This window comes from Bactrocera neohumeralis, chromosome 6 (assembly GCF_024586455.1).
Source record: "Bactrocera neohumeralis isolate Rockhampton chromosome 6, APGP_CSIRO_Bneo_wtdbg2-racon-allhic-juicebox.fasta_v2, whole genome shotgun sequence".
Taxonomy (NCBI): domain Eukaryota; kingdom Metazoa; phylum Arthropoda; class Insecta; order Diptera; family Tephritidae; genus Bactrocera; species Bactrocera neohumeralis.
In genome coordinates, this window is record NC_065923.1 from 58,267,429 (window position 1) to 58,288,242 (window position 20,814).

The following is a 20,814-nucleotide window of genomic DNA, read 5'->3' on the forward strand; positions in this document are numbered from 1 at the left end:
CAAAAAAGGGAGACCCCACAATCTACGCCAACTACCGTGCAACATCGCATATAAGGTTCTATCGAGCGTATTGTGTGAAAGATTAAAGCCCACCGTCAACAAACTGATTGGACCTTACCAGTGTGGCTTTAGACCTGGCAAATCAACAACAAACCAGATATTCACCATGCACAAAATCGTAGAAAAAACCCGTGAAAAGAGAACCGACACACACCACCTTTTCATCGATTTCAAAGCTGCTTTTGATAGCACGAAAAGGAGCTGCCCCAACACCGGCGCCGTTAGTTCTGCTTTCTCCAGACTGGATAAGAAAGCAAAGCAAATGGGTCTGGTGGTGAACGAGGGCAAGACGAAATATCTCCTGTGATCAAACTCGCGACTTGGCTCTCAAGTCACTGTTGACAGTCATAACTTTGAACTCGTAGATAATTTCATCTATCCTGGAACCACTATCAACACCACCAACAATGTCAGCCTGGAAATCCAACGCAGAATAACTCTTGTCAACAGATGCTATTTCGGACTGAGTAAGCAATTGAGAAGTAAAGTCCTCTCTCGACGAACAAAAACCAAACTTTATAAGTCACTTATTATTCCCGTCCTGCTATATGGTGCAGAGGCATCTGATGAGTCGACGTTACGAATTTTCCAGAGAATGGTTCTGCGAAAGATTTATGGTCCTTTGTGCGTTGGCTACGGCGAATATCAGAATCTATGAAACGATGAGCTGTATGAGATATAAGACGACCTTAGTCGTTCAGCGAATTAAAAGACAGCCGCTACCCTGGCTTGATCATTTTGTCCGAATGGACGAAAACATTCCAGCTCTGAAAGTATTCGACGCAGTGCCCGCCGGGGAAAGCAGAGGAAGAGGAAGACCTCCACTCCACGACACGAAGCGAAAAGATGAAACGACTAGTGCGCTGTTGTTAACTCGGCTATAATCGCGTAAGTGGTGTCTACTCCAGTAAAAAAGGATAATTGTTTTGGTCGCCTGTTTGACCTTGTTGTGCTTAGATTCACAGCCGCTGCATATTTTTTTAATAACAGTTTTTACACAGCGTTTAGTTTCACACTAACACGGCTTATGTGACCAAATGAATTCGCGGGAATATGAACCCGTCTTCCAATTTCTTCTCAAAGTTTTACAAATTTTTATTTTGCCTGTATATTCATAAAATTTGGCTAAGCTCCTTTTTAGGCTCGGATGTTATTAATTCAATGTAGATTCTATCAAACCTTACCGCTGGTGGGGGTAATGAAAGTATTTCACTGAGCTGAGGATTATTCATTCTAATTTTATTTTGATATATTTTAGCTTTATATATGTATGTATATATACTATTTGGAAATGCAATACATGTATGTGTATAATATTGTTTAGGTATGGTTTGGGTTGGTTTCAAGTGCATATGTGCATTTGTAATCAATTACCCAAACCTAAGTAAATATATTTATATTATTGTATATTTTATTTATTGAGTGTATTCATATTGCATATAAATGCATACATGTCTCATATATGAATGTTGCATATGTATGTTTATTTATGTACGCTTTGTACTATCTCGGTCTTATATAACATGTGCGGACTGTATAATTTATTACAATAGTTAGAATTACATATTTTCTAAATATATTGCTGGATTCCGCCCTTTAGTAGCAAGGAACATGTTCAATTTTGAACAAACTCCTTTTGGTCGTTCACCGTCTTCGGCGCACATTTCACAACGTCTAAACGTGGTATGCTAACAATCCTTGACTGTTGATTTTTCTGGGGCAGTGTCGGGAAACTCGTCATCAAGCTAAGCTAGTAGAGCAAACCAGAGATTCATACATGGTTCATATATGGTTACTACCATAAATGTCTTAAAAACTAGTTTGGTATTGTGACTACCCTTCACACAACACTTTAAAAAGTAGTCGCAAACAGTTTCTTCTAAAACTGATTATAATTAACTCTCTTTACGTAGTTTATGAAGTTTTTAACGGAACCGCCTATAACGGACCACTATAGAAAATAATTGTAATATAAATGGAACGATCAAAATCTAGTTTTTATGGAAAACTTTTTCAGAAAGTTTCACAAATTTGGCATAGATTATTTCGCAGTACATTGCAATTTTCCATCAAATTCTCCGTTGTTTGCACACCGTTGACGGGTTACGTTTTCAGATGTAGTTATACATATAGTATACATACATATGTACATATAGTTGCATTAAAAAAATTCATTGTGAGGGATTATTTTGTTTAACACAAATACATTAAAGAAGATGTGCTTTTCAAAGAAGATGTAGTTAAAAATATTATTTTAATGATAGAAATATTTTGCAATATAAAATATATGGATTAAAATAATAAAGTGCAAGGAGAATAGATGCCAATGGAATACTTTAACATGACTTCTTTTTAAAAGGCTGTCTGATTCGGTTTTGAAATAGTCCCATATTAGGTGGTGCTGTGAGAGAGTATTCCCACAGGCAAGCTAAAAAAATAATTTTTAACAAGTAAGGAAGGGCTAAGTTCGGGTGTCACCGAGCGTTATATTGGAAGAAGGCGTGGTTATGAACCGATTTCACCCATATTTCGTACATGTCATCAGGCTGTTAAGAAAATATTATGTACCGAATTTCATTGAAATCGGTCTAGTAGTTCCTGAAATATGATTTTTGGTCCATAAGTGCGCGACGCCACGCCCATTTTCAATTTAAAAAAAAAAACCTGGGTGCAGCTTCCTTCTGCCATTTCTTCCGTAAAATTTAGTGTTTCTGACGATTTTTGTTAGTCGGTTAAAGCACTTTTAGTGATTTTCAACATAACCTTTGTATGGGAGGTGGGCGTGGTTATTATCTGATTTTTTCCATTTTTAAATTGTATATGGAAATGCCTGAAGGAAACGACTCTAGTTTGGTTGACGTAGCTCTAGTAGTTTCCGAGATATGTACAAAAAACTTAGTAGGGGGCGGGGCCACGACCATTTTTTCAAAAAAATTGCGTCCAAATATGCCCCTCCCTAATGCGATCCTTTGTGCCAAATTTCACTTTAATATCTTTATTTATAGCTTAGTTATGACACTTTATAGGTTTTCGGTTTTCGCCATTTTGTGGGCGTGGCAGTGGGCCGATTTTGCCCATCTTCGATCATAACCTTCTTATGGAGCCAAGAAATACGTGTTCCAAGTTTCATCATGATATCTCAATTTTTACTCAAGTTACAGCTTGCACGGACGGACGGACGGACAGACAGACATCCGGATTTCAACTCTACTCGTCGCCCCGATCACTTTGGTATATATAACCCTTTATCTGACTCTTTTAGTTTTAGGACTTACAAACAACCGTTATGTGAACAAAACTATAATACTCTCCTTAGCAACTTTGTTATCACTGTACAGTGATCTTCCAGTTTCCATTCATTTAATTTCTTTCTCCTGAGAACTGAGAATAAAGTCGCGGGGCGCCTCGTCCGGAGAATAAGATATATACATACATTACGAATGAATTTTGCAATAGTTCTCATTAATGTTCACTTACAAATGGTTGACTTGACTGCTGCAGAATGAACGACCCGAATGACAGTCATGAAGTTACTTTTTGGTATCAGCAGCATTTTTGGTACAGCAAACGAAAATGTTCAAGAAGCTGGCATCAAGACACCATTTGCAGACAGGAAAATTTCTCTGTCGCTAGGTCGTGAAGTGCAGTCGGCTATGTGTTTAAGGTATTTAAGGCATTTTCCGCCCCAAGTCTTACCAGCTTTGACAGAGAATCATGAATCAGAATGGTTTAGTGTTATATTTTTAGTAGCCTTTTATTACCAGGCTAAGTTTCTTCCTTTCTTATACAACCATCGTTTTAATAATTTTTTTTAAGTACTCGGCAGGCTTTTTTATATCGTTGATGATATTTTTTTTCTTCATACTAATTAAACTTTAAGTAATTTTCTTTTTCAATATTATTTTATTTATTGGATCTGTTTTTTTTTAAAGCCTAACAATAAGTTATAAAATCTTAAATCTATTTAAAAACTAGGCAGGCTCAAGCAAGTGATTGAGCTGTTTTGGTGATACGTTGCTCTTTAGTACGCAGCCATATCTTTTCTTTTAAGGCGTGTTTGATCGCAGGAATGTACCAAAGAACTAGCCAAAGGGTTTGGGTGATCTTGGAGTTTAGATATATATTTGATTCTGCTATCTTCTACTTCTTTATTTACCATAGGAATACCAAGGTCTTAATGAATATTTTCATTACGCATGTACCATGGTGCACCCGTGATTGTTCTAAGCATTTTAGATTGAAACCTTTGAATTATCAATGTTGGTTGCACAGGTCGTACCCCACAGTTGAATGCCATACATCTAAATTGGCTTTATGACCACATTATATAGGTTAGATTAGGTTAGGTTAGATGGCTGATCATAGATCGCACGCGGACTAGATGAAGTCCTTTGTGAAGCCATTGAAAATAGAACTCCCGTGTTCGCGCAGGTACCAATGCTGGCCCAGCGTTGACCAAGCAGCAGCGAGGCCCAGCTATCCAGTAGTAGAGCACAAGAGGATGCGGGAGCACCGACCAGTATCCATTCTATCGATAACGATTCTAGGGTGCCTTTCCTTGCTAGCTCATCAGCTTTGCAGTTACCTGCGATTCCGCTGTGGCCCGGCACCCATACAAGTCTTACAGTAAAAGCTCTAGCCGCCAGAGACAGTGATGCCAGACACTCTTCGACCAGCCCTGAACGCATGTTAGTGAGTTCAAGGCTAGTATCACCGCTCTGCTATCTGAGTGAATGGTCACTTCTCTGAAGGTAGACACTCTCCGGAGCAGCAAATCTGCTGCCACCTTAATGGTTGCGACCTCCATCTGGAAGACACTGCAATAGTCGGGAAATCTGAAGCTGGTTTTAATGGCGAGCTCCCGACAGTAGACCCCTCCACCAACCTTCCCCCCAAGCTTTGATCCATCCGTAAAGAAGCTTATTGCCCTTCTCCTCCAAGGCTTCTTCCCTCCCAAACCTCCCTCGTCGGTATATGGGCAGTGAAGGAGCCGCCGGAGTTCGATATGGCGACTCCATGATCCAGATGATCCGGTATGCAATCAAAGCTTGTGAGGATATCCGCGTGTTCAGATACACGCTCTCTTAGGAACCCAGATTTCCTGAGCCTGATAGCCACTTTTGCGGCCATGCTCCTTCCGGCATTGTCCACCGGCGTTATGTTTACAATTGCATTGAGTGCAATAGTTGGGGTGGATCTTAACGCACCGCACATTCTCATGAGCGCGGTCCGCTGAACGCTCTCAAGTTTTTTTGCAAGTGTGGTCTTCTGTAAAGCCCTCCACCACATAAAGACTCCATAGAACATTATGGGCTTGACTATGGTGTCATAGAGCCAGAGGACCCCCTTCGGCGATAGTCCCCACCTCTTGCCAATATCTCCTCTACAGCAGTATAGGGCAATCGATGCCTTCCTGGCTCTTTCCTCGATATTCGACTTCCGTGAAAGCTTCTTATCCAGGATGAGCACTAAATACTTCACTGTATCCGCCGGTTGCAGGCGAACACCTCCCATTTGCGGCAAAGGTGCCAAGGTGTTTTATTTGGATTGATGGCGAGTCCACTTCCGACCGCCTATTTTGTTACCACGCTGAGATATCCCTGCGTCAACTCATACACGGTGCTAAGAAACTTTCCTTTCACCATAAGTGCTACATCGTCTGCATAGGCAATCACCCGACAGCCAAGATACTCTAGCTTTTTGGGGAGGTCGTTAAGGACTAGGATCCATTAAAGAGGAGAAAGAACCCCGCCCTGAAGGGTTCCTCTGCTCACATTCCGCCGCGCACTCGCGCTGCCCTATTCTGTTTCGACCACTCTGTCGCACAGAAGACTGAAGATGAGGTGCTTGAGATTCGATTCAACCCCAAGACCGGCAAGAGCAGCTACGACTGCCTCCGGCAGGACATTGTTGAAAGCTCCCTCAATATCGAGGAAGGTCCCAACAGCGAAGTCCTTAGCCTGAATTGCTTCCTCACGCCATGACACGATAGTGTGCAGGGCAGTGTCAACTGACCTCCCTTTACGATACGCATGCAGCGCTCTTGATAGATAGTCTCTCGGAATGCGCCTTCTTAGATACCAGTCCAACAGTCTCTTCAAAGTTTTTAGTAAAAAGAAAGAGAGATTGATGGGCCTGAAATCCTTGGCCGTGACGTGGGAACCCCTGCCAGCCCTCGGGATGAACGTAACTCTGACCCGTCTCCAGGCCCCCGGGATGTAACCTAATCTGATGCAGTTCGCATAGATCGGTACTAACCAGCCGCATGACACCTTAACAGCCTGCTGCTGGTGTGATGCCGTCCGGTCCCGGGGACTTGAACGGTTTGAACGAATTGATCGCCCACGTCAAGTGTCGCTCATCCAGAAGGTCGACAGAGGCCGAGCAGTCAGCATGCAGTGCTCCGAGAGATACCTCCGCATAGGACGTGTTACTAGGAAAGTGAGCATCAAGGAGCATCTGAAGTGTCTCTTCACTGCCCAGGGCGAGGATACACTTGAATCTAGAGGACTCGTGACAGCCCTCCACTTTTTCGCAGAAGCTCTTCCACAAGGTCCTCTTAGCCCTTCTTAGCTCGGACTTGTATATCGAAAGTCCTGTTTTATGCAAAGCCCAGTCGTCATATAGCCCGCTCCTACGGGCCCTGTTAAATAAGCGTCTGCAGGACGCCCTAATTTTCGAGAGTTCCAAGGTCCACCACTGAGGTTTTCTTCTGCCCTTCGGTGTTTTCAGTGGACAAGAGCTTTCCAGTGCCTTGTTGTACGCCGAGCTGAAAACTTCGACCCACCCATCCACCACATCGGCGGTGGCCCATTCGTCCATCCTCGGTGCGCGTGGGAGAGTTTGCCGAAGCCTCCTGCGATAACCTTCCTAGTCTGCGTTCCTGGGATTTGTGAGGGATTTTTTAGGCGGACCTTCTCCGACCAGACTAAACTCGACGTACCTGTGATCAGAAAAGGAGTGGTCATCGAGGACCCTCCAGTTTGAGAACAGTGAGGCAATCCCATGTGAGGCCAGGGTGAGGTCAAGAACCTCCTCCCTGCCTACGGTCACAAAAGTTGGAGAGTTTCCCCTGTTTCAAATGCGAAGATTTTCGCTAACAATGAAATCAAAAAGCGACTCACCTCTAGTGTTGGTATCCGAGCTCCCCCAGATCGAATGTCGCAAGTTGGCGTCCGAACCGATGATGACACCGGCACCATTCCGGGACGCTTCAGCCAAGGTCCTCCTTAGCAAAAAGGGAGGTGGCTCTACCTCATCGTCGTGAGGCATACATATATGCGAAGGTAAAAGAAATACCGTTAGTTCGTTTCTGACCAGCATACAGGCTCTATTTCTACCTGCATCCTTGGCCGCCAGCAGCTTATGGCTCTTCGTTCTCAATCCAGAGATCCCGTTGGCAGTTAGCCACGGTTCCTGAATCAGGACCACATCAGCTTCGTCTTGCTCCAGACGAAGCAATAGATTGGCGGAGGCCGCCTTTGCGTGATGGAGGTTAATCTGGAGGAATTTCATCCTTCAGACTCTCCTCTAGGAGCGCCAGTTCGGTGCTCAAGTCATGATCGAGCCTCACCTCCTCAAACAATTGCTCGAAGCTGAAGACGGAGTCGCCGATCGACGAACCGCCTCCAGAACTCGCCACGTCTGAGAGGTTTGGGTCGTTTTCCATGGTCGTTTGACCATCCGTGACGCCCTTTGTCTTCTCCCCCGCATCTGCAGCTTGGGTGCCATCAGCTCTGGTATCCGTCGGGAGTACCTTCAGCACTACCATTTCGAACCCATAACTGATGGCTCCCTTGGTTTTGCTGAGAGGATCGATGGACTCCGCGTTAAGCAAGCATTATCAGCGCCTGCCGATATGGTTCATCGGTTCTCTCAAGCCGTATGACCCTCCAGTCGTGCGCGGGAAGTGAGGGGTTGCAGTATCTGAGGATTTCCTCGATCTCCTTCGCAGTGGACGGGACAGCCCATGGTGCCAACCGGCACTTATGCATTTTTGGGCTGGCCCAGGGTTGCTTAGTTACCTGACCAACATGCTTACCATCGCAGCGTTCCACTATTTTTGCCGCTAATCGACGGTCCGACTTCAGCTTCTTAGCCAAAGCACCTTTGCTAACGCCTCCTGTGGAACCCTTCATAATTCTAGCAAAAGTTCCTCTGCTAGTACTGGCGATTCCGCCGTGTATGAAGGCTCCACCCTTCACTACCTCTTTCGCTGGCGGGTTTGCGCCGGCTTCCCCCCTCTTGACTCCTACCGAAGTCTTGGTCTTGTTGCTGCAGTTTCCCAGCGACGGTTTCGTCGCCCCGGGAGCAGCAGCCCCGCCTGGGACCACATTATATAAAAGCATTTTGTTGTCTAGGCTATGTTTGGAGTTTTTATTGAAAACCCAATTTAAATTTGCAGCTCTAATCTTCATACATGTTATTTTACTAGCTCTAATCTTCATACATGTTATTTTACTAGAGATATGTTTTCTCCACGTGAGCCTTCTATCTAGGTGAATACCAAGATATCTTACTTCGTTCGCTTGGGGTACTAAAATATTGTTTATTTTTACTACCGGACATATTTTTGGTCATTTATACGTCATTTCGCTAGTCATTCTTTGACAGAATTTAAATGCTGCGCTAATATTCTTGATGCTAAAATGTGGCAATTACTACGGCTCACTATAGCTGTGTCATCCGCAAAAGTTAAAGTTAATACATTGTTAGCTGTTGGAAGATCTGCTGTATATGTATAGTGTTGGACCTAAAAGACTGCCCTGTGGTACACCAGCCCTTATCTGTCGTTCATCCGATATGAAATCTCCTACTTTCACCATAAATAGTTTATTATTTAAATAAGACTCCAATGTTTTATACAATTCTAAAGGTAGAGTTTTTTTAATATTATATAAAAGACCTTCGTGCCACACATTATCAAACGCCTGAGCTACATCTAGAAATATTGCTGAACAGTACTCCCAGTGCTCAAATGCTTTCCTTATTTCGTTAGTAATTCTATTTACTTGCTCTATTGTGCCATGTTTCTTATGAAATCCGAATTGATGCGTTGGTATTGTATTATTTAATACTTTTTCAAATATTTTAGAAAGACAGTAATTATATTTTAGAAAGAAAGTAATGAACATTTCATCAGTAACTAGAACGAATTTCTTACGCAGCTTTAATCAACCGTCCAGCTTTGGGAGTTTTCCCTGGGAAAGAATGGCCTGACCATTTAAAATCCATTCTTAACAAAATTTCACCTAAGGGCCTTAGTAATTTGACAACTATGATGTGTGGATCATGCTCGAATGAAAATGCATACAAAAATATTTTTATTTGGTAAGTAAAAAAAAATTTGTGGATACTGTATGTCCTTAAAAACAATGTATATATGTACTAATGATTAAAATGATTAAGTGTTCGCTTAGGTATTGAATTAGAATTAGCATCATATTGAAGTTTGTCCTGCGACATGTGGTCTATTGTGCTCTCACATTTTCATAAAAAATCATTTATTATCACTACCCTATTAAGCTTCGGCGCCTGGTTATTAGTCCGATATAAGAATGACCCTATTAGTTTTAAACCGATTCTGAATATGGTTTAAAGATATTTTAGTGTTGAGTGGAATAACTGTTGAATCCAAATCCTGAATTTCCCTAATATGTGTTAAACTATCACATATTTGCCACATCAATTCTGGTCTGATGTTATATCTAACAGTAAAAGCTTTAACGGTTTTCTTTGATTAAAACACCGCTTGGTGGTACCAAATAATTCGTCGAAATCCTTCCCAAATTGTCAAAACTGGTGATATTTCTTTATAAAAGTTTAGACCTCTTCGCATCACCATTCTCCGTATATACCGTACATATTATATGTACATATGTATACGGAACCAACAACAAGGCTATCGCGTTAAAATCAATGCAACATTATATTTACATATACATATATCTCTAATAGTGATACAACCAATTGCTGCTCTACATCTATTTGTTAAGGCTAAACTAATGTACATATTTATTACAATTGTTAGTACGGTTTGGGCTAACGTTTGGCTAGCAAAGATTTTTTAAAGATAATAAGTTTGGCTTTGAATTTGCTATTTTGGTCTGTTGTTGGACGTAAAGTCCTTGCATGATTTCTTTAAATCAAAATGGTGGAACGTTGAATCAAGGTATAAAGGTGTTTCTCTGCACTATATTGTTAACTCTAGTTACACTAGTAAAAACTGTTTCTGTCACACAAATTTTGTGAAGATTTTTCTTTATATTGGTTTACCCTTATTAACAATATATAGTATAATAATTCAATAAGATCCAGTTTTTTGTGACAGCTACATACACATTTTATAGTATAAACGTATATATGTAGGTAGATGCATCATAACAAAACGTAGATATGCACCCCAATTACATTAAATATATTTTTTCTGTTAAAAATAAAGCTTTTCAACATACGATCACAGTGAGAAGTAAAGATAATTACGATAATATTCAAAGCCGACATATTCATTATACAATAGTTGGCTCAATCACCGAATTCACCCCTAATATTTACTTGGCATTAAGTCAGAAATAATTGTTGTCTTTTTAGTTTTTTCTTATCTGAAACAACAATATCGGAGAGCCAGAATGATTACACCCTTTAATTAAATTAAACTCTTTCAATTAAAATACGCTCAGAAATTAGAATATTCGATTCTTACTGAAAGTTTTATTTTGTGAGCGGCAACTGTATTTTTATGATTAATATACTATATTAACATGATATCATTTTTCTTTATAGGTACCGTCGCCATCAGCGTGGAGAGAATGTCCACTTCTCAGAGGCCGAAAAGTTGTCTTGCATGATTAATCAACAGCCAGGCTCGCCGCCATTAAGCATCCTCTCCTTCAAGGGCGCATTCCATGGGCGTACTTTGGGCGCACTCTCAACCACACACTCTAAGTATATACATAAAATCGATGTACCTTCATTTGATTGGCCAATTGCATCTTTTCCCGAATATAAATATCCGCTCGCGGAAAACGAACGTCATAACAAGAAAGAAGACGATCGTTGTTTGGCCGAAGTTGAAGATCTAATTGTACAGTACAACAAAAAAGGTATACCGGTGGCAGGCATTGTAGTTGAACCCATACAGAGCGAAGGCGGTGATAACGAGGCATCACCAGAATTCTTTCAAGGACTGCAGAAAATCGGCAAACGCCATGGTACTGCCTTACTGATCGATGAGGTACAAACCGGTGGCGGTTGTACTGGTAAATTTTGGTGTCACGAACATTTCAACTTGGATGGACCTCCCGATGTGGTGACTTTCAGCAAAAAAATGCAATTGGGTGGTTACTTCCACAAGAAAGAGTTCCAACCGTTAGAAGGTTATCGTGTCTTCAACACCTGGATGGGTGAGCCTAGCAAATTGTTGCTGTTGGAAGAAGTAATCAACGTAATTAACGAAGATAATTTGCTGAAGAATGTCAACGCTGCCGGTAAGGTGCTTAAGGATGGTCTTTTATCTTTGGAAAAAGAATTTTCACATATCCTAAATTCGACAAGAGGACGCGGCACATTTTTAGCGGTGAATTGCCAACACAGCAAAGCTCGCGATGATTTCGTTGGACGTCTCAAACTTAAGGGTATACAGACTGGTGGCTGCGGCGAACTCTCGATTCGATTCAGACCTGCTTTGATATTCCAGGAGAAACACGCACACATTGTTTTGGATGCCTTCAGAAGCGTATTAAAAGAATTGTAATTCGATAGGAAAGCTACCACAATTGCATCAGTTATTTCCTCTCTTTGCATTTAGCACCAAATACATACATACATACATATGCAGATAATAACGGATTAAGTCATTTTATAGCGCTAAAGTGGAATATGCCCATAAGTATTTGAATACTGAGTATAATTTATCTTATCAATTTTATATGATGAAATTGTTAGAATTTATTATGACAAAGCGTTTTTATTTTTGAAAGATAATTAATAGAATATCCTACTAATACACAAATATTGAATTGTGCTCTGAAAATTTTCTTCCAATAAATAACGAAATGTACATATTTACCAAATACAAAATGAAGTTTCTATGAAGTTTTCATAAGACTTTCGGCAAATATTAAAAAAACTTTGAAAGCACTCAACGAGGACTCTACGGCCGAAACTCATATCGTTATGTATGTATGTGCATATGCAGTGAATGTACACAATTTTTTTACATGTTTCATTAAATTTTGTCCGGAAATCAGAAATAATTTGAGGGAAACTATAATACCTTCACAAATAGAAAAGTTTCAAAATACGTGATCACCGGAAATTCCATCGAAACTTTGCGTGAATTCATCACAAAACAGCCTAAATCATCATTGAAAGTCATGGAAACGGAATTGAACATCTCCAAAACATCGATTTATCGCATTTTGACCGAACATTTGGGCTTACGAGAGGTGTATGCACGATTTGTTCCGCACAGATTGGCTGACGACCAAAAATTGCTCAGACTCCAACATTCGAAGGAAGATTATTTGACCAAAAATCACATTTTGACCACTCCCAATATTCACCAGAATGGCACCGTGCGACTTCTTCCTATTCGGAAAAATGCATTTGACCATGAAAGAAAATCGTTATGCAGATGTAGAGGCCATTCAAAAGGCTTGCACCGACATACTGGCGGCCATACCGGCCAACGAGCTAAAACACTCCTTCGACATGCTTTTGGACCGTAAATTGATTTTGCCGAAAAATTCATTTGTTCTGTTTTTTAAGTCCTGTTGACTTTGGAACGCACCTTATATACAAAAAGACGAACATGGCTAATTCGATTCAGCTCCTCACGCTGATCATTAATGCAAACTTAATATACCCTCTTCAGTATAAAAATGCATAGAGAAATACTGCAGCAAGCTTTGACATTTTCATATTTATTTATTGGTTGTACAGTTTATTTCAGACTGACTGATAAATTCTAATGTACACATATATATAAGAGAAACTTATTGCTCGCAGGCAACGGGATTTTACAGTTACGAATATTGCGTTGTATATAAGTACATATGTATGTAAATGTCTTCAGTATTTCTAACACTCCTTCTCAACGCAATATGTCATTAGACAATTAAAAGTTAACATTTTTCATTTTAATATATACCCATCATGTTAATACATTTCTTATGCTTAATTTTACAAAGGTTCTTGGTCAAGACATCAGATATCATATTTTCAGTTGATACATACTTTATTTCAATTACATTGTCTTTGACCATTTGCCTGACATGATGATACTTAATATCTATATGCTTACTGCGCGCATGGTACTTCGAATCTTTTGCTAAATATTGTGCACTTTGGTTGTCGCTGAATATTTTTGTTGCATGACCATCACTCAAACCTATCTCGTTCATGAGTTTGCGGATATACGCCGCTTCTTTAGCAGCCGTTGACAAAGCTATGTACTCCGCTTCAGTGCTGCTTAAGGCCACGACGCCCTGTTTCTTCGATTCCCATGAGATCACTGCTCCCGCTGCAAGAAATGACCAGCCGCTATACGATTTTCGATCTATGCAATCTCCAGCCCAATCAGCATCAACATAACATTCGATGGGTTTTCCAGTTCGTTGGTAGTGCAGACCCAGCTCAGCAGTGCCCTTAAGGTATCGCAAAACTTGCTTGGCACCCACTTCATGTTCCTTATGAGGATTTGCATTACGTTGTGAAAGCTTCGTAACAGAATGTAAAATATCTGGCCGGGTTGTTATGGCTAGATACATCAGCGAACCTATCAGGGATTGATAGCTTAACTGGTTCGCTCGCGGACACTCATCATTGTCACACTTAACCTGGAATCCTGCGCTCAACGGAATAACATTCGGCTTGCAGTCACTCAGACCATACTCGTGTAGTAGATTCCCAATATATTGTTTGTGACCAACAGAAACGCTGCCAGTTACTCCTTCTCTTTCTATTTCCATACCAAGGAAATGCTTCAGCTGACCGCCATCGACTACATCGAATTCGTTTGCTATTGACGCCTTCACTTTGTTGAGTACTTTCATAGATGTGCTGGCAACAATCAAGTCGTCAACATAGACAATGACCATGCTGAAGTCCGTGCTACTACGGAGTGTGTACAGACACGGTTCACTAGCACATGAAACGAGTCCAATGTTCAGGAGCACTTGATTCAGTTTTGTGTTCCATTCACGACCACTTTGCTTTAGGCCGTATAAAGATTTCTGAAGCTTGAGCACACTCCCAGGATTTTCTTTGTCTTCAAATCCCTCGGGTTGTCTCATGTACACCACATCTCGCAGTTCACTGTTGAGGTAAGCAGATGACACATCTATTTGGTGCATATACATACCTTTCTCAACCGCTATGGCAATTGCTAGACGTATTGTTGAATACCGTGCCACAGGAGAGAACGTTTCAGTATAGTTGACACCGAATCTCTGGCCACAGCCTTTGGCCACTAGACGAGACTTAAAACGAGCGATGTTGCCATGCTTGTCACGTTTTACTGCAAAAACCCATTTACAACCGATCGCCTTTTCGCCCTCAGGAAGAACCACCAATGACCACGTTTTGTTGGCCTTTAGGCTGTCCATCTCCTTCTGCATCGATGCCTTCCACTGACTGGCATGATCAGAACTTAAGGCCGAAGTTACTGTTTCTGGTACTGCCACATCATCTGTTGTCATAACATTCAAAATGTTATACTGCTTGCTTGGACGCCCTGGATTTCCTGTACGGATCAGCTTTGGTCGCCCAGGACCCCTCTTGATGGTTGACTCATCTTCATTGTCTTCTTCAGACAAAACTCCATCAGACTCATCGCAGTTGGCATCAGCGTTTTCCACATTTTCGACTTGGGTGACACATGCCGACTCTGACACCAGGTTGACCAGCGGCACCTCACACATAGTCGCCGATTCATTACGATTTACACTGCCATCTGCAAAGAATCTTTCAAGAAAAATTACGTCACGTGCTACTGTTACCTTTCCTGTACTCGGATCGTATAAACGGTATGCCTTTGCTGACTCTGAGTAGCCAACCATCACACGTGCCTCGCCTTTCGGGAGAAACTTCCTGCTATGCTTCTTGTTCAGAACTATAGCTTTGATCCCGAATTCTCTCAGATGGTTCACTGTTGGCTTTTTGCCAGACCACGACTCGAATGGTGTCATGTCCTTTAAAGCAGATGTTTCCGAACGGTTTCTTAGGTACGCAGCCGTGTTAATAGCTTCTGCCCAGAAGCCCTCATCCAGACCAGCGTGTAGAATCATACTGCGCGCCATCTCAACCAATGTTTTGTTCGCGCCCTCAGCTACACCATTTTGTTGAGGTGTGTGCGGTACAGTAAGCTGTCTTTTAATGCCATTGCTTGCCAGGAGCAGGCCAAACGCGCCACTCAAATACTCTCGACCGTTGTCGCTTCTCAGACACTTTATTTTTTTTCCAGTCTGCTTCTCAGCGAACGCCTTAAACACTTTAAATTTTTCCAAAACTTCGTCGCGAGATTTCAAGAAACTTACATACGTGTATCGCGATTTATCATCGATGAATGTTACAAAATACCGCGCTCCTCCTTGTGAGGATTTATTCATTGGTCCACAAATGTCTGTATGCACCAGATCCAATACGTCTTTCGAGCGATTTTTAGTTTTTTTTTGGAAATGGTTTTACGCATATTTTACACTTTGCACAGGTTTCACATAGTATATGATCATTTAAATCACTGTAAACTTTTGATGTTTCTAAACCATGCACCAGTTTTTTATTAATCATTTTGTTTAGACTACCAAAGTTCAAATGTCCAAACCTATTATGCCATTTCATTATATCAGTCAGATCAGACTGTGCACCAAAACACTTATTGTCGTTTGTCTCTAACAAAAACAAATCTTGCCGCTCTTTAGCCATTAAAATTACTTCACCGTCTTGATTTTGAATGCTCACACTTTCATGTTCAAACTTAACACTGAACCCCTTCTGTATTATTTTTGCTACAGATATGAAATTGCATTGAAGGTTCTGCACATATAAAACGTTTACCAAATCAACTGTACTTTCACGCCAATTCAACCGCACTGTACCGCGACCACTTGCTACAATATAATTGTTTCCAGCTAACACTATTTTCTCAGTATGCGGTTCGAATTTTATGAAACATGATTTATCACAACACAAATGTGCCGTTGCACCACTGTCCAAGCACCAAACGTTTTTTGCAAAGCTACCGTTAGAACACGCAAACACTGAGTACGACTTTTTTCGGTCTTTGTCGTCATTCTCATTTTCGTCGTTTTTGACGCTATCGTTTTTTTCGCTAACTTTTGTTTGGCAATTCTTTGAAATGTGTCCACGGCGACCACACGACCAACAACTTACGTTTTTTCGTCTTTGTTGTCCATCTTTTACATACTGTTTATTTTCGCTTCGCGAAGAGAACATTTTTTGCTCTTCTTGTTGTTCTCTTTGCTCCTTACGCCTTTCACTCTCTTCGATCAATTTAATTTTTAACGCACTTAATGCCGGCAAGGAATCACGCGATTCCATTGCTACCACGAAATTATCAAAGGCGTCGCTCAAGCTTGACAACAACAGTATACACAAACACTCTTCGGGCAATGAAAAACCAATTTCACACAAATTTTCAATCAGATCTGTGAATTTCTCTAAATGCTTAGACATATTTTCAGATTCTGACGATTTTATATGCAATAACTGTCTTAATAATGTAACGCGGCGTGCAGGTCCCTTACTCATATGTATTTCTTTTAACCTTTCCCACGCACTAGCTGACGTTTGGCAATTTTTTACATTATTTATTTGTGAAGGCTTAATGCACAGCATAATACAGGCTAATGCTTTTTCATCTTTTGCATCAAACACAGTATCTTCTTCGTTTTTTACGATACGACCGCAAACTACGCCCCATAACTCTGCATGTATGAGCACACTTTTCATCTGTACGACCCACGCGCTGTAATTGGTGTCGTCCAGCTTTTCAATAGAGTGCATAACGGAATTCATTTTGCCTTCTAACACGAAATTTCACTTAATCACTTTAAGTTCTTAGTTTTTTTTTTTTTTTTTTTTTTTTCGTTTAATTTTGCAAATCAAAAATTAACGCTTGACACCGCACACAAAATCTTATACGCAAACTTTTTCAAGGCTAGCCTGGGCCCATAACCTATTGGTTGTACAGTTTATTTCAGACTGACTGATAAATTCTAATGTACACATATATATAAGAGAAACTTATTGCTCGCAGGCAACGGGATTTTACAGTTACGAATATTGCGTTGTATATAAGTACATATGTATGTAAATGTCTTCAGTATTTCTAACATTATTAAATATAAACTAAAACTTTGTTTTAATTTATAGATTCCACTTTCAACATTTATTTAAACACTTTATTTTCCGCAACTCTTCTTTTTATGGTACGAACTCGTATAACACAATATTACAACAATTACATTTCTATGGCCTTAAAGGTATCAGATTCGCTTTCATTCAATAATTTTCTTAAATTATGTTTACGCCTTTCCCGCTCACTTTGTTTTTCACTAATCGAGGACATTTCCGATTCGAGATCAGCGAGACGAGCTTTGGTAGCTTTCATGCGTGAGGAAGCTTCGGTTGTGGTACTGGTATCACCCATAATGACGTTCTCACTTCTGATCTTAATACGTCTAGTAGAGAATGAACTAGCCTCCTACAAAATGAAATTAATAAGTAATTTTAAAATAGTAATATAATATTAACAAAATATACAAATAAGATAAATTATTTAATTTTAAGTGAAGTTTATTTCACAAAATATAACTACTTTACCTGATCATCTAAGTCGTCCAAGATGGACCTCGCTTTGCCGGTTCTTTCGACAGCTTTTAATGCTCTATGTTTTATGCTTTCACCGAATCCTGACTCATCTGTACCATTCAATTTTAAGGACTTCAAAGCCGATTCGAAGGGCTCTGCTGAAGCTCTATATTTCAATGATGATTTCAGCGAAGTTTCTACAGCATTGGATTCATCTAACCCCTTGAATTTCAATGGCTTGTAGGTAGATCCCAAAATGTCTTCATCTAACATATAAGAATTTTTTTTATAATATATATTTTAATTGAATAAAATCAGTATCTTACCCTCATTCTCCAGATATCTATTTCTTTCTGTGAGTCTCGACTTAGATTGTTTGAGTGTGGAGCCAAAAACATCGGAATCTGACGTAGATGGAAAATTCGTAAAATAAGCTAATTTCAGTCAATTATTTATTCTTTAATTACCCTCATCGTCTAGTTGCAGTTTGGCTCTTAGTGAGGCTCTATATTTCTCCCGATCAAAGTCATCCTCATCTTGTAAAAAGGTCACTTTTGGTGGCAAGCTGGTTTCACGAGCCAAAGGGACATGTGAATCAGAGCTCCTATTGGTGATATTCATATAAAATGAAAAAGTAAAATTTCTAGTTTTTGATTTGAAATAAAATAACAGTGGATTAAGGATAATTACAGGATTATTTTGGAGTATCTATGTCGCAAGTGTTGATTTAGACTAGAGTGCGTAACCTTAGATGGCAGTTGGCAAATTGTGAATAAGTGGAGGAAAAACTCGTCAACCGAAAAATATTGCACAAAGCATCCCGCATTTTTCTCAAAATAATACAAGTATTTTTCAGTCAATAGTCAGTTTATATTCAGAATTATTTTTCACTTTTTGGTTTGAAAGTGCGTTTTTTTAACTACACTGGCCAAAGAAAGTATTCGACATATGTATTTTTTTATTTATTTTTGAAATATTTATTTATATAAACACATAAAGAACCAAAAAACAGTGTTTTTTAAAGCAAACATTTATATAGTCTGTAAGTTGATGAGTTTTGTGATAATCACAACAACAAAATTAAACAGAAATGCACCAAAACTAAATTATCCTGAAAATGAAAGCAAAAAAAATATTCGACAATTACGCAGAAGAGCGAATTCCAATGATTAACGGTGAAAGTTACGATCGGTTTGAATATTTTCTTTAACATTGTTATGCAGCATTCAATTTAGAAGCGGTATTTATAGTAAATAAGTGAAATGGTAAATATGGGTCGCAAAAAAAAGAAGTGTCTGAGGAAATCAAAAATCTGATCGTTATACATTTTAAAAGTGGATTAACCGAAACTAAAATAGCCGAACTAGTTGATAGGCCGCGAACAACTGTCCATTATATTATAAAAAAATGGAAAGATAAAAAGTCGGTTGAAAATCATTCAAGGTGTGGTCGCCCAAAAGCCTTAACTAAAGCAGACGAACGTTGGTTGGTTCGCCAGGTCAAGAAAGAACCAAAAACAAATGCCACGGTTCTCTCCAAAACTGTTGAAGAAAACTTAAATATAGATGTGACACCCCAAACCATTCGCAATTATTTGAAAATCAATGACTACAGAGGAAGAGTTGCGCGCAAAAAGCCATATATCTCCAAAAAAAATAGATTGGAAAGATTAAGGTTTGCAAAACCGTACACAAATAAGCCCGCCGAATTTTGGAATAAGGCGATATTTGCAGATGAGAGCAAATTCAATCTTTTTGGATGTGATGGTATAGTTATTGTGTACAGGAAACCCAATACAGAATTGGAAGAGCGAAATACTGCGACAACTGTGAAACACGGAGGTGGAGGCGTTATGATTTGGGGGTGTATGTCGGCAGCAGGAGTTGGAAATATGGAGCCAATTCGCCAAATCATGGACCACATGCAATACATTGACATTTTGGAGAGAAACTTACGAACTAGTGCAGAAAATCTCGGAATCGGAGCGACTTTTCAGTTTTACCAAGATAACGACCCAAAGCATTCCGCACTAAATACAAAGCTTTGGCTTTTATACAATTGCCCTGGAGTAATTAAAACTCCTGCTCAAAGTCCAGATTTAAATCCCATAGAGCATCTATGGGATCATTTAGAAAGAAAGCTGAGGCAGCACCATTTTACGAACAAAACCCAAATGGAACAGATACTAATGGAAGAGTGGTACAATATAGACCCATCCATAACAAGAAAGTTGGTCGAATCAATACCAAGACGTTTAAAAGAAGTAGTCCGAAGTAAAGGAAGAGCTACGCGGTATTAAAAAGTAATTTTTTGTTTTCAAACTTGGATTTTACATGAATTGTCGAATATTTTTTTTGCTTTTATTTTTGGAGTAATTAAGTTTTTGTGCTTTTTTGTTTAGTTTTGTAATTTTTATTATCATAAAACTGATCAATTTACAAAATAAATAAATTATTGCTTTCAAAAACACTGTTAATCGGGTTTTTATTTCTTTATATTATGGAATATTTGAAAAATACATAAAAATATGCATATGTCGCATACTTTTTTTGGCCAGTGTACATTAATTTTTCACTTTTTAGTGATAAAAATTATGTTTTTTAGGCTTTTAAACCATATGTATTATTAACTACACGTGATGTGTTCACTTCCTTTAACACTGGAACTACCACACCCGTCTAAATGACAATTGTTTTAAAATTTCTCCTTCATGTTACATTTTTTCTCTCAACAATGTCTGACTTTTCCAGTGATAACTTAAGAAATAGTATTATAAATAGCATTTTTTCTCTTATTCAACGAATACAAAATAATTTCGTAACATTAGTACTTATACCAGCACCAGTCAAAATGACTGCGTCCTGTTGAAATGTAAAATCATGCTTCGATTTGCTTACCGATCAGGAATCAACAAGATTACTC

The 20,814-nt window shown here is 39.6% G+C and overlaps 2 protein-coding genes across 2 annotated transcripts in view; one reads left to right on the forward strand and one right to left on the reverse strand.

Moving 5' to 3' along the window:
* Nucleotides 1-12,138, forward strand: part of LOC126762322 (4-aminobutyrate aminotransferase, mitochondrial-like) — a 41,598-nt gene extending 29,460 nt beyond the window's left edge. Inside the window, exons 4-5 of the mRNA XM_050479016.1 lie at nucleotides 9,228-9,390; nucleotides 10,843-12,138. Coding sequence (XP_050334973.1) covers nucleotides 9,228-9,390; nucleotides 10,843-11,812 — 1,133 coding nt within the window. The 3' untranslated portion in view covers nucleotides 11,813-12,138. The remainder of the gene's footprint in view (nucleotides 1-9,227; nucleotides 9,391-10,842) is intronic.
* Nucleotides 12,139-17,461: 5,323 nt separating this feature from the next.
* LOC126762362 (uncharacterized) lies at nucleotides 17,462-18,528 on the reverse strand. Its single transcript, XM_050479077.1, has 4 exons — nucleotides 18,360-18,528; nucleotides 18,219-18,296; nucleotides 17,905-18,158; nucleotides 17,462-17,785 (listed from the first exon to the last, which is right to left on the reverse strand). Exons 1-4 carry the CDS (start codon nucleotides 18,511-18,513, stop codon nucleotides 17,543-17,545), a joined length of 729 nt encoding a protein of 242 aa, XP_050335034.1. The 5' UTR covers nucleotides 18,514-18,528; the 3' UTR covers nucleotides 17,462-17,542.
* Nucleotides 18,529-20,814: the final 2,286 nt, after the last annotated feature.